Source organism: Panthera tigris, chromosome B4, assembly GCF_018350195.1.
Source record: "Panthera tigris isolate Pti1 chromosome B4, P.tigris_Pti1_mat1.1, whole genome shotgun sequence".
Taxonomy (NCBI): Eukaryota; Metazoa; Chordata; class Mammalia; order Carnivora; family Felidae; genus Panthera; species Panthera tigris.
In genome coordinates, this window is record NC_056666.1 from 118,388,757 (window position 1) to 118,402,281 (window position 13,525).

Below are 13,525 nucleotides of genomic sequence, written 5' to 3' on the forward strand. Positions count from 1 at the left end.
CGTCATCAGTACTTTGCCACACCCAAGCCAGTCCTCTCACTGGTAGCAGTAAAAATTTAGTCATTTGAAATGAAACCAGAAACATCCCTCACAACTAACCTACTTTTCTTATCAGTGCATTAATGAAACATTCTTTTAATAAAAATATTTAATACAAGACACATTTTTCTGTGCATAATAAATTCCTGTTTTGAATCATTCTTAAATTTTGAATCAATCCATAGATGTAAAGTTTTTCTTTATCTGACATGGTTTATTACATATAAAATCCACAAATATAGAAATTGGGAAACAGGATTTCCTGGCAATCATGGGGGTGGTTTTTGTCCTTATGCATGAAATGATGCTCAGTGATATGATTTTACAGGTGTTTTATGGGGGTAGTTCTGTTCTGATTCTACCTTTAAAACTGCTGACTGAAAAATCCAAGATTTTTATACTTTTAGGCAGTATTAGAGATCCCCTGTACTTTTTTTTTTTTAAAGGTATTATCCCCAAATTCAGCAAAGCAGTGTTGGGGGCAGAGTCATTAGAAATACCTTGGGTGGTGGCAGGGAGGGGAGTCGGGAGAGTCAGCAAAAAACCTCAACTCGTGCCTCTCAGGGGTTACGGCTGGAAAGTCTTGGTTGCACACTTTCTGTTACTGGTGCAGAAAGAACATCCCCAGGAATGGCCAGCGGCCTTTCGCCCGTGACAAGGCCACACAAACAGAGCAGTCTTCCTCCTGGGCTGGGTGGAAACGGAGGCGCGAAGGGAAGCCTGCTCCGGGACTGCTCAGCGTGCAAGGCACCGCGAGGACAGGAGGATGGTGAGTATCAGAAAATTGTGGTTTCATACTTGGTATTAATTCCTCTCTTGGCTTCTTGTCCTGGCTCCACAATCCACGGCAGATTGGCCAGAGTCTTTTGTTCAGAGGGGTCGATCTGCTTTAAAACAGAAAGGCTGATGCCTGTTATACGGTACCTGTACTCGGGTGCAAACATGCTTCTTAAAACTTTTTGGAAACCAATGCTATGCTCTGACAGGACTGCAGGGATATTAATACATGAGAATCTTGTGTTTGTCCTTTTAATACACATTTATTGTATAAGGACTATATGCAAGGCACTCAAGGGGTGGATGGTGAACGAGAGCCCTTGCTCTTGAAGGCACACAGATGGAGAGCAAACACAGAATTCTGCACTTCAGTACTGAGAAGGGGGAAGGAGGAAGAGAGGGTGCTCTGTGGTCAAGGAGCCAGGGGACTTCCTGGAAGAGGTGAACCAGGTTATGTCACTCCCCACCTCTCAAGCCTACAGTGGTTTCCATCACAAAGTAAACCCTAAGTCCTTCAGGTGAAGCCCAGCCACTCTGGCTTTGCTTCTCCCTGCATGCCAAGCCTATACCCAGGGCCTCTACTCACATCATCTGCTCTGCAGGAATGCCTTTCTCCAGACACCTGCATGTCTTATACCCTAATGTCATTCAGGTTGCAGCTCGAACACCACCTCCTCACCTGTTCACCCCATATAAAATAGCATCCTAACTTTTCTGCTCTCTTCTTCTGCTCTTTTCTTTATAATCTTTGTGCCACTTACATTATCTCATGTTTATTAGTTCATCCTACACTGCAGTGTAGGATTTTGTTTTGTCACTGTTTCCCCCAAACTTAGAAAAGCTCCTGGCAACCCAGTAAATAATAGTGGGCACACAATACATACTTATTGGATATTATAAAATAATGAGGTAATATCTGAACAGCTGGAGGATGAGCAAGAGTTTGCCTGGCAAGGGGGCAGGGAGAGGGGGAATAGCATGTGCAAAGCCCCTGAGGCAAGGAGAAAGAGCTGGTTGAGAGCTTGCAGTTTGCAGAGTGGGAGACAGGAGGGTAAATAGGTAAGCAGGGCCAAGTTAGGCTGAGCCTTGAACCAAACTGAGCTGAGCTGTATAACAGTTAAAACCATTTTAGCCCCTGTGCATACAAAGTCAAAAAAGGCCACTCGTGGGTAAGGCTTGAGCTGTGAGCTCTCAGGCGGGGCTTTCGCAGGGAGTTCTTCCCCCACATTGCTGCCTCATCTTTTCCACATCTGCCCCGGCCCTGGCTATGTGTTCGGCTCAGGAGTGCTGGAGCAAGGTAGCCTGGGAAGGCCTCATTTCTGTTGCACTGTGAACTTTCGTGCCTGCTGGAAGGCTGTGGGATCCATGCCCTTTGGCTACCTTCCAGCATGATTTGATTGTATCTCCACAAAGCTGTGGGGAGGACTTCACATGTTCTTAGGAATCATGGAATATTTTTGAGTAATAAACAAATAGACCTGAGGGAGATGGAACATGGACACCAGCTGAGGGGGATGGGATGCTGAGGCAGTTAAAGAACATCAGTATTATTCACTGTATATTTTCATCATTTCTCAGTGAAGGGTTTTAGATGCATATTCTATGAGCCCCCATGGCATCCATCCCAGTTGTGCTCTCTCGGAAGAAGTCTTTGGGGACCAGAGTTAAGTCTGATGGAGGCACCTGCCTTGAACAGATTTATCCAGCCCATGTGAGAATGAATTACAACAGTCTAAGAGATAATCCAAAAAATATTCTGAAAACTGGACATTTAACTTACAGTTCTGTGGGGGAAGATAGATTATGAACAAATCTCCGTCAATAAATACTACACAGAATTAAAAGCGGGTATATGCTTGAGTGTGCCTGGGCATCTACCTTAGATTGGGCGGCCCAGGAAAAGCTTCATGTAGTGGAGACCTGAATGACAAGTGGGAGTCAGCTGTGCAGAAAATATGGGGGATACTATGCCAGGTGGAAGGAACAGGTAGCACAAAGGTCTTGGGTAGGAGTGAGCTTTGGTCTGTTTGAGGAATAGGAAGGCCTGAGCATCATAGAGAAGTGTGGTGGGAATTAGCTTTTGGAACTTGGGGCAGTGGTGCCATGATCTGATAATGTTTTTTAGGATCACTCTGGTTGCATGGAGAAGAGAGACTGTTAGGACATGTACTGCAGTAGTTCTGGAAAGCAGTGGTGGTAGCCTGGATGAGAAGAGTGAGGAAATAGAGAGGAGTGGACAGATCTATGTTTTAAGGATTGAGTGGATGGAACCTGCTCATGGTTGTACATGGTGGTGAGAGGAAGACAGGAATTAAGGATGACCTCTGGATTTATGGCTTAAACAATATGGTAAATGGTTATGCCATTTACCGAGCTGGGAAAGATTGAGAGTGTAAACAGCTTTAAGGGGAAAATCAAGAATTTTATTCCGGGGACTTCCAGGGAAGATGGTGGCCAAGGAGAATCCTAGGCTCAACTCATCCCATGGATACACCTAGATAATACCCACATCAGTGTAAATAACCCAGAAAATGATCTATAGACTGGCAGAACAGACTTTTCACGGCTAAATATAGGAAAGAGGCCACACTGAAGAAGGGAGGAAAGGCAGAGATGCAGTTGGAAGCCAAATGGGCCTGTGGTACCTGAGGGAGGGATGCTGTGGGCCCAGAGGGGAGAGGAGCAGATCCTACACCAGGCACCCAGGCACAGGGCACCTGCCCTGGGGAAGATGAATTCCCATAACATCTGGGTTTGAAAACCAGAGGGGCTTAACACACCTTGAACTTTGAAAATCAGTGAACCGGAGACTGATAGGAAACTAAGTCTCTGCCCTTAAAGAGACAGCATAACAAATAGCCCCACCAAGATACAGCATAGAAGCAGCAGTTTGAAAAATGCCTGTAGTATACAGAAGGGAGGGAGATTTATTAACTAATCTCTGAGCATGTGCTAGAGGCGCAGAGATCTTTGGGAGACTTCTCTAAGAACAAACGAACTGGCAGGCACCATTTCCTTCCCCCAACCCCCAGCCTACATACAGGTATACCCGTGTGAACCAGTGCAGCACTCTACCTAGCTTGCTAACAGCATGCCCTGCCCCATCGCCTCCTGTAGACCCACCTCCCAACCTGGCCTTGTTGAGTGCATCCAAAACAATGCCACAAGCATGGCAGTATGCAAGCAGCCCTGACAGGGGTCAGCACCACCCCAAAGCAACTCCTGCCCCGGGGAGAGGGGAAGAAAACCACACACAGCAGTCTGTGGCCCCAGGAGTGTGCTAGGAATATTTAGTCTGACTATAGGCCCCATCCCCCAACAAAAACTTCTCAGGAGACAACACAGAGTGCCTTGCAGTGTGGTGCTCCTGTAGCTCTGGAAAATACCTGGTCTGTTCCAACTTAAGCCCAAGGCAGCCCAGACTAACCCCCTAACACAGGGGACCAAACCCTGCCCACAGCAGGCAAAGAGCCATAGCAGACAACTGGACTGAAGGCAAAAACAGCTCAGCCAGAACAGTGAGACACATGCAACAGAGAGAGGAGACACCCCAGAAGTGCCAGATTCTGGTGAACAGGGGACACTACACTGTAGGGCACTATAGGACCTCTTCTTGTTAAGGTCACTACTTTTAAGAGCAGAAGACATAACTGACTTTCCTAATAGAAACAAGACACACAAAGGCAAAATGAAGAGACAGAGGAATAGGTCCCAAATGAACTAATAGGACAAAGTTACAGAAAAATAGCTAAAATCTTGGAGATAAGTAATATGCCTGATTAATACTTTAAAGGTCATAAAGATACTGGACTTAAGAGTAGAGGACCTCAGGGGCACCTGGGAAGCTCAGTCGGTTGAGCATCCGACTTCGGCTCAGGTCATGATCTCACAGTTTGTGGGTTCAAGCCCCGCATGAGGCTCTGTGCTGACAGCTTGCTCAGAACCTGCAGCCTGCTTCAGATTCTGTGTCTCCTTCTCTCTCTCTCTCTGCCCCTCCCCTGTTCATGCTCTGTCTCTCTCTCTGAAAAATAAATAAAAGTTAAAAAAAGAGTAGAGAACCTGAGACCCTCAACAAAGATAGACAACAAAAAAACCAATCAGAGAGATGAAGAACGCAATTAGAAATTAAAAGTACATTAGAGGGAACAAACAGACTAAAGGAAGCAGAAGAATGGATGTGTGACCTGGAGGACAGAGTAATGGAAAGCAATCAAGCTGAACAAGAGAAAGAAAAGAGCTTAATAAAAAATGAGAGTAGATTAAGGGAACTCAGTGAGACCATCCAGTGTAATAACACTGCATTATAGGAATCCCAGGAAGAGAGAGAGAAAAAGGGGCAGAAAACTTATTGGAAGAAATAATAGCTTAAAGCTTGGCCAATATCGAGAATGAAATAGAAATCTAGATCCAGGAGGCACAGAGCACCCCCAACTAAACCCAAGGAGGGCCACACCAAAACACATAGTAATTAAAATAGCAAAAAGTAGTGATAGAGAATTTTTAAAGCAGCAAGAGAAAGGAATATAGCTACATACAAAGGAAGCCCCATAAGGCTATCAGCTGGTATTTCAGCAGAAACTTTTCAGGCCAGAAGGGAGTGGCATGACATATTCAAAGTGCTGAAAGAAGAAAAACCCGCAACCAAGAGTACTCTAATCGCAAGGCTATCATTCAGAATTGAAAGATAGAGTTCCCACAAGCAAAAGTTAAAGGAATTCATGATCACGGGGCGCCTGGGTGGCTCAGTCAGTTGAGCATCTGACTTCAGCTCAGGTCATGATCTTGTTGGGCTCTGTGCCAAAAGCTTGGAGCCTGGAGCCTGCTTCCGATTCTGTGTCTCCCTCTCTCTGCCCCTTCCCCACTCATGCTCTGTCTCTCAAAGATGAATAAACGTTAAAAAAAATTTTTTTTTTTAAAGGAATTCATGATAACGGGGTGCCTGGGTGGCTCTGTCGGTTGAGCATCCAACTTCGGCTCAGGTCATGATCTCGCGGTTCGTGAGTTCAGGCCCCAAGTTGGGCTCTGTGCTGACAGCTCAGAGCCTGGAGCCTGCTTCCGATTCTGTGTCTCCCTCTTTCTGCCCCTTCCCCACTCATGCTCTGTCTCTCTCAAAGATGAATAAATGTTAAAAAAAAAAATTTTTTTTAAAAAGGAATTCATGATCACTTAAACCAGCCCTATAAGAAATGTTAAAGGGGACTCTGAGTAGAAAGTAAAATTTTACTCCTTCTTTAGGAGTAAAAATTTCCTACCTTTATTTTTTTTTATTTTTTAAAGTTTATTTATTTTGAGAGAGAACATGCATGAGCAGGGGAGGGACAGAGAGAAGGGGAGAGAGAGAATCCCAACCAGACTCTGCACTGTCTGTATGGAGCCCAAAAATGTGGGGTTCCATCTCATGAACCGTAAGATCATGACCTGAGCCAAAATCAAGAGTTGGAAGCTTAACCGACTGAGCCACCCAGGCACCCCAGATTTTACTGCTTTTAGAATGGGTTCAAACTTAAGTACCCATCTACTTAATATAGATTGCTATATGCACAGGATGTTATATACAAACCTTATGGTAGCCACAAATCAAAAGCTGGTAATAGATATCCAAAAAATAAAGAGAAAAGAATCTAAGTATATCACTAAAGAAAGCCAGCAAACCATGAGACAAGAGAGCAAGAGTAGAAAGGAAAAGAGAAGAACTACAAAAACAACAGGTAACAAAATGGCAATAAGTACATACCTATCAATAACTTTGAATGTAAATGGACTAATTGCTCCAATCAAAAGACACAGGGTGGTGGAATGGATAAAAAAGCAAGACCCATCTATATGCTGCCTACAAAAGACTCATTTTAGATCTAAAGACACATGAGATTGAAAGGGAAGGGATGGAAAAGCATTTATCATGCAAATGGAAGTGAAAAGAAAGCTGAGGTGGCAATACTTATATCACACAAATTAGACTTCAAAACATACTGTAACAAGAGACAAGAAGGACACTATATATAATCATAAAGGGAACACTCCAACAAGAAGATATAATAATTGTAAATATTTATGCACCCAACATGGAAGCACCCAAAAACAAAAAAGCTCATAACAAACATAAAGGACATAATGATAGTAATACAATAGTAGTAGGGGACTTTAATGCTTCACTTACATCAATGGATGGTTCACCCAAACAAAATCAATAAGGAAACGGTTTTACTGGATGGACTTAACAGATATATACAGAACATTCCATCCTAAAACAGCAGAATACACATTCTTTTCAAGTGCACATGAACATTTTCCAGAATAGATCATATTAGGCCACAAGATAAGTCTCAACAAATTAAAAAATACTGAAGTCATACCATGCATCTTCTCCAACCACAGCACTATGAAACTAGAAATCAACCACAAGAAAAAAAGTCTGGAAAGAACACAAATATGTGGAGGTTAAATAACATGGTATTAAATAATGAATGGGTCAATCAAGAAGTCAAAGAGGAAATAAAAAAATACATATGAAAATGAAAATACAGTGGTTCTAAATCTTTGGGATGCACCAAAAGCTGTTCTAAGAGGGAAGTTTATAGCAATACAGACCTAACTCAAGAGGCAAGAAAAATTTCAACTAAACAATGTAACCTTACACCTAAAGGAGCTTGAAAAAGAAGAACAAAACCTAAAACCAGTAGCAGCAAGGAAATAATAAAGAGAGCAGAAATACATGAGATAGAAAATTAAAACACCAACAGAGCAGATCAATAAAACCAGGAGCTAGTTCTTTGAAAAGATCAAGAAAATTGATAAGCCTTTAGCCAGACACATCAAAAATAAAAAATAGGACTCAAAAATGAAAGAAGAGAAATAACAATGGACACCACAGAGATAAACAAGAATTATAAGAGAATATTATGAAAAATTATATGCCAACCTAGAAGAAATTGATAAATTCCTAGAAACATATAATCTCCCAAAACTGAATCAGGAAGAAATAGAAAATTTGAACAGACCAATTACCACCAATGAAATTGAATCAGTAATCAAAAAACTCCCAACAAAGTCCAGTACCAGACACCTTCACAGGTGAATTCTACCAAACATTTAAAGAATAATTAGTTACCAATTCTTCTTAAACCTTTCTGAAGAATAGAAGAGGAAGGAAAGTTTCCAAATCCATTCTCTGAAACCTGCATTATGCTGATCCCAAAACCAAAAGACACTATAAAAAAAGAGACCTACAGGCCAATATAATGAACATTGATAAAAAAGTCGAGAACAAGATATTGGCAAACTGAATTCAATAATACATTTAAAAAAATCACTCACCACAATCAAGTGGTATTTTTTCCCTGGGATGCAAGGATGTTTCAATGTTTGTATATCAATCAACATGATACATTACATCAACAAGAGAAAGGATAAAAACCATATGATCATTTCAACAGATGCAGAAAAAGCATCTAACAAAGTGCAAAATCAATATTCATTATAAAAACTCTGAACAATGTAGGGTTTAGAGGGAATATACCTCAACAAAATAAAGGCCATACATGAAAAACCCACAGCTAACATCATACTCAATGTTGAAAAACAGAGCTATTACCCTAAGATGAGGAATGATAAGCATGTCCACTCTCACCAGTTTTATTCTAGTACTGGAAGTCTTAGCCTCAGAGCAATCAGACAAGAAAGAGAAATGAAAGGCATCCAAGTTGGTATGGAAGAAGTAAAACTCATTTTTTGCAGATGACATTATACCATGTATAGAAAACCCTAAAGGCTCCACCAAAAAACTACTAGAACTAATAAAATCGATATACAAAAAACCACTGCGTTTCTATACACTAATAATGAAGTAGCAGAAAGATAAATTAAGAAAACACCCCCACTTAAAATTGCACCAAAAATAATAAAATACCTAGTAATAAACTTAGCCAAGTAGGTGAAAGATCTATACCCTGAACTATAAAACACTAATGAAAGAAATTGAAGATGACATAAACAAATGGCAAGGTACTCCATGCTCACAGACTGGGAGTTTACACTGCCTAAAATAATCTGTAGATTTAATGCAATCTCTATCAAAATGCCAACAGCATTTTTCACAGAACTAGAAGAAATAATCCTAAAATTTCTATGGAACCAAAAAAGACCCTGAATAGCCAAAGCAATCTTGAAAAAGAACAAAACTGGAGGTATCACAATCCCAAATTTCAAGGTATACTACAAAGCTGTAGTAATCAAAACAGTATGGTACTGGCACAAACAGAGATACATAGATCAATGGAACAGAAGAGGGAGACTATAAATAAACCCATGATGTGATCTATTAATCTTCAATAAAGGAAGAATATGCAGTGTGGAAAAGAATCTCTTCAAAAAATGGTGCTGGGAAAACTGGACAGCTACATGCAAAAGAATCAAAGTGGCCCACTTTCTTATATATACACAAAAATAAAGTCAAAATGGATTAAAGACATAGATGTGAGACCTGAAACCATAAAAAATCCTAGAAGAGAGCACAGGCAGTAATTCTCTGACAGCAGCCAGAGCAATATTTTTCTAGATGTCTCCTGAGGCAAGAGAAACAAAAGCATAAATATACTATTGGGGGTATATAAAAATAAAAACCTTCTGCACAGCAAAGAAAACAATTCACAAAATTAAAAGGCAACCTACTGAATGGGAAAAGATATTTGCAAATGACATATCTGATAAGGGGTTAGTGTCCAAAATATATAAAGAACTTACACAACTCGACACAAAACAACCAAAAATCCAATTTAAAATGGGCAGAAAACATGAACAGACATTTCTTCAAAGAAGACATGATGGCCAACAGACACATGAAAAGATACATGCACCCCTATATATATTGCAGCATTACTTACAGTAGCCAAATTATGGAAGCAACCCAAGTGTCCACTGATGGATGAATGAATAAAGAAAAAGTGGTATATATACACAATGGGATATTAGTCATAAAAAATAATGAAATCTTGCTATTTGCAACAACATAGATAGATCTAAAGGGTAGAGGGGCGCCTGGGTGTCTCAGTCGGTTGAGCATCCTACTTCGGCTCAGGTCATGATCTCACAGTTTGTGAGTTTGAGCCCCGCGTCAGGCTCTGTGCTGACAGCTTGGAGTCTGGAGCCTGCTTCGGATTCTGTGTCTCCCTCTCTCTCTGCCCCTCCCCTGCTCACACTCTGTCTCTTAAAAATAAATAAACACTAATAAATAAATGGTATAAAGTTAAGTGAAATAAGAGAAATACAAATACCATATGATTTCACTCATGTGGAATTTAAGAAACAAGACAAATGAACAACAACAAAAAACAGACTCTTAACTATAGAGAACAAACTGATGGCTGCCAGAGGGGCAGTTGGATTGGGGGCGGGGGGGGAGATGGGGAGAATAGGTGAAGGGGATTAGGAGTATTTGAATGAGCACTGAGTAGTGTACAGAATTGTTGAATCACTACACTATACTCCTGAAACTAATATAACACTGTATGTTAATTATACTGGAATTAAAATGAAAATAATTATTTCTGGACATGCTAAGTTTCAGATGTCTGTTACATATTAAAAAAGAAATTGAACATACAAATCTGGATTTGTGGGAGTGCATCAGGATTGGGAGCCAGTGGGGCTGGGTAGGTGCAGAGGTAGGGAGAACATGGTGTGTGTGTGTGTGTGTTTGTTTGTTTTGACCATGGTGTTTGAAGGGAAGATTTTCAGAGGACATGCAGTAACTGGTGATGTTCAGATGAAGGATAAGCATGGGAGCTAATGGCTGGGGTGGAGTGGCAGTGAACCCTCAAGGAGAGAGGCCAGATGTTGGAGGGACTGTCTCCATGGATGCTGAATGTGACAGGAGTAGAGGCCCAAAAGAAGATTGTAAACAAGAAGCCACATGGTCACAAAGGGAGGAGCTTCAAGATTCTACACTTTCCCTGTGACCCCTTGGGCAGTAATGGTAGGGAGAAGAGAGTTAGAGGGATATATGGATATGAGAGCAGGGCATCTGGGGGCGCCTGCCTGCCCCATGCCACAGAGTTGCTAGGATGCCATAAGGCAGCTGGAGCAGAAGCCAGATGGGAGGCTGGTTGGGAATGCTCCAGCTTCTGGGTATTGCTACTACCAGCGGAGGTCGCTTTGAAGTCATGAAAAGTCTGTTAGGACAGGATGTCTACAGAGCTTGTGGGAGGGAGGGGGAGGAAATTCCTGGAGGAAGGCAGAGGACGAGGAGGAAGGAGGGGCTGCACCTTCTGAAGAGTCACCACTCTGTAGGAAGTCTCAGCTGCTGGGAGAAAGCCTGCCTAAAGCTGGCATCTAGGCCTCCAGTGAAGGGGAAGAGGGCTGCTCTGCTGTGATGCACGCACAGCCTGTGCACCTAGCTTCCTTTAGCTGGGTACCCGGGACACCTTGCCATGAACCTCTGTCAACCTCTCCAAGGGCCAGTGACTTGCAAGAGGCTCTGGCCCCTGTTGTGATGGCAGTGGAGCCTCAGGGAACATCATTCCCAAGCTTTACTGGACCTTTAGGAAAGGTTCGTCAAGGAAGCAGCAACACCCAGTACCCCCCTCACAGGGCTGCCACAGGTGACAGAGTGGAATTTTCTTGGGAGCCTCTAGGTTCAGGCAGACGGTCCCCCAAGACTTTGCAGGAACCAGGCTGGGAGGATGAAGGATGCATGCCAGGAGGAGGCCAAGGGAGACAGAAATGCAGGTCCCACACCACTCAGGGCCCACTTAGCAACCTCCTTTCCCTCTAGCTCAAGATTTTCAGAACATCTGTTATCTTTTCTACTTACCACTGATTTGCGAATGCTGACACGGGGCTTGGGGATGGGTTTGGAGGGTTTGTTTTCAAAGCTTTCTGGAAGTGTAGAGGAATGCCCCCCTTTTCTTGCTTGTAGTGCAAGCTGGTAGGCGACTTCAAATGCCTGTCCCAGTGTTAGGATGATTTCGTAGGCTAAATTCTGCAAGAGTAAAGAGAAAGTGTTTATTAGGTTGTACTACAGGGTGGCCAAGTTGAGTGGCTGAGGAGCACTGTGGGAGGTGAACTAGCAAGGACCTTGAACTACTCTACTTATTGTGGCAGTGAGTCAGTGGAAATCTGTGAAAAACAGGAAACTCTAGGTCCAATTTGGAGTCTATATGTCATTAATCAGCAATGAGATGCCTCTCTTTCAGCCATGCTAAGGAGCCGACCCCCAACTTCATTCCACAGGGAGCAGGCCCCCACCCACTGGCCCCAGGAACCTACTCCATTCTGAGCCTCCTCATGGGCAGCTGGTTTGCTCCCAGGCCTTGGAAGATAAGGGGTTACTCTGGTCCTTCATCTTAGTTCTGGGAGCGCCTCAGCTGTGCCTGTGAGGACTAGCCCACACACTCCACAGGAGGTGTTCCTGAGAAGTTTGGGTCTTTTTACCTCAAACATCTGTGATTCAGTGAACATCTCTAAAGCACAATCAAAATCTAATTTAGGCGGAGGGAAGAGGCATTAGTCATGCTGGTGTGGCGTCTCACAGTTACAGCAGCCAGCATGCAAACAGAGCCAATTATCCATCTATTTCTTGAGGCGCTTGCTCTCCCTGTGGGTCCACTCCATATTTTATCATCAAATCAGCAAGAGACAGGAGACGGTGTCAGGCCTGAATGCCATGCCAAGCAGTGCCTGGGAGAAAGGTTCTTTTCGTCAGACCTTCAATCATTCCTTCAAGATGACTTCTAGCTTTCCTTTCTCTTCTCCCGATACGTATCTTCGATTTCTACCTTCTCTTCCCAGCACAGCTCCACCCCGTCTTCTCTCACTAAGAAAACATGATGTTGTGTGACCCCAAGGAGACAGGGTCTCGACAACACCCCTGAGGTCACAAGTGCACCGAAGAGGTAGATGCCTATCAGTCACAGAGAGCTTTCTTAAAATCACTGCACAAGCAGAGAGCAGGCATGGTTTGTCCCAAGTTTTCATTCCGATCAGTGTCCCTGGAATGTGTATTCATGGTTTCTCAAAACACAGAAATGGCATTCTGCTTATGCTGCTTTTGCAACTGTGCCCATCTCTAGCCCCTCTAGTCAAGCACATGGAACAGCTCAATCCCCATGATTCTGGGGAGAACTGTTTGGGACTATTCCCACTTGAAGATGGTGAAGGAGATACAGGATCGCCTTCAGAGGCCATGTGAAAGAAGCCTGTGGATTTCTGGACAGACCAGGTTTCAGATCAATGCCAGACTGTTGTGGTCTTGGACCCAAGTACGGAGAATGCCTCCGAGCTTGAAAACTGTTTTGACAGAAGCGGTGTCTTCTTCTTCGAGTGACGTGTTATGAAATGATGGCCCCACAAGACAGACGTGTGCTTGCTGGAGACACTGAACCTCGCACAGCCAACTGAGCACTTCCTGCAATGAACACTGATCCCGTGTTTGCCTCCAAGGATGAGTCAGACTAGTAAATTAGCAGTGCACCAACAAATGATAGTGGAGGAGGGCTGGCAGACAGCTCCGGCCATCATTGTACAAAGAGGGCTGAACCCTTCGTCTGCCTACACTTGACACTCATGTCATCGTCAGCCTTGCCTCCTTGTGTGCAGATGGGACCCCTCTGAAATGCAGACTGGGGTTTCTGATTTCTGCAGTCTCCATGTGAAGCCACAGGCTCTTGGTCTTGTTCAGCACAACTGTGGAGATGGTTGATGTCCATCTGTCAGG

The 13,525-nt window shown here is 43.2% G+C and overlaps 1 protein-coding gene across 21 annotated transcripts in view; it reads right to left on the reverse strand.

Annotated features, from left to right (window-relative positions):
- Nucleotides 1-745: 745 nt before the first annotated feature.
- The window catches only part of ANKS1B (ankyrin repeat and sterile alpha motif domain containing 1B), a 1,065,991-nt gene continuing 1,053,211 nt past the window's right edge, over nucleotides 746-13,525 (reverse strand). For 16 of the 21 annotated variants that reach the window (XM_042992984.1, XM_042992981.1, XM_042992980.1 and 13 more), the window contains one exon: nucleotides 10,861-11,791. In XM_042992984.1, the coding sequence (XP_042848918.1) occupies nucleotides 11,447-11,791 (345 nt within the window). In that variant the 3' untranslated portion in view covers nucleotides 10,861-11,446. Of the gene's footprint in view, nucleotides 943-10,860; nucleotides 11,792-13,525 lie in introns of those variants that run through there. The other 5 variants (XM_042992986.1, XM_042992982.1, XM_042992985.1 and 2 more) reach the window with 3 other exon arrangements.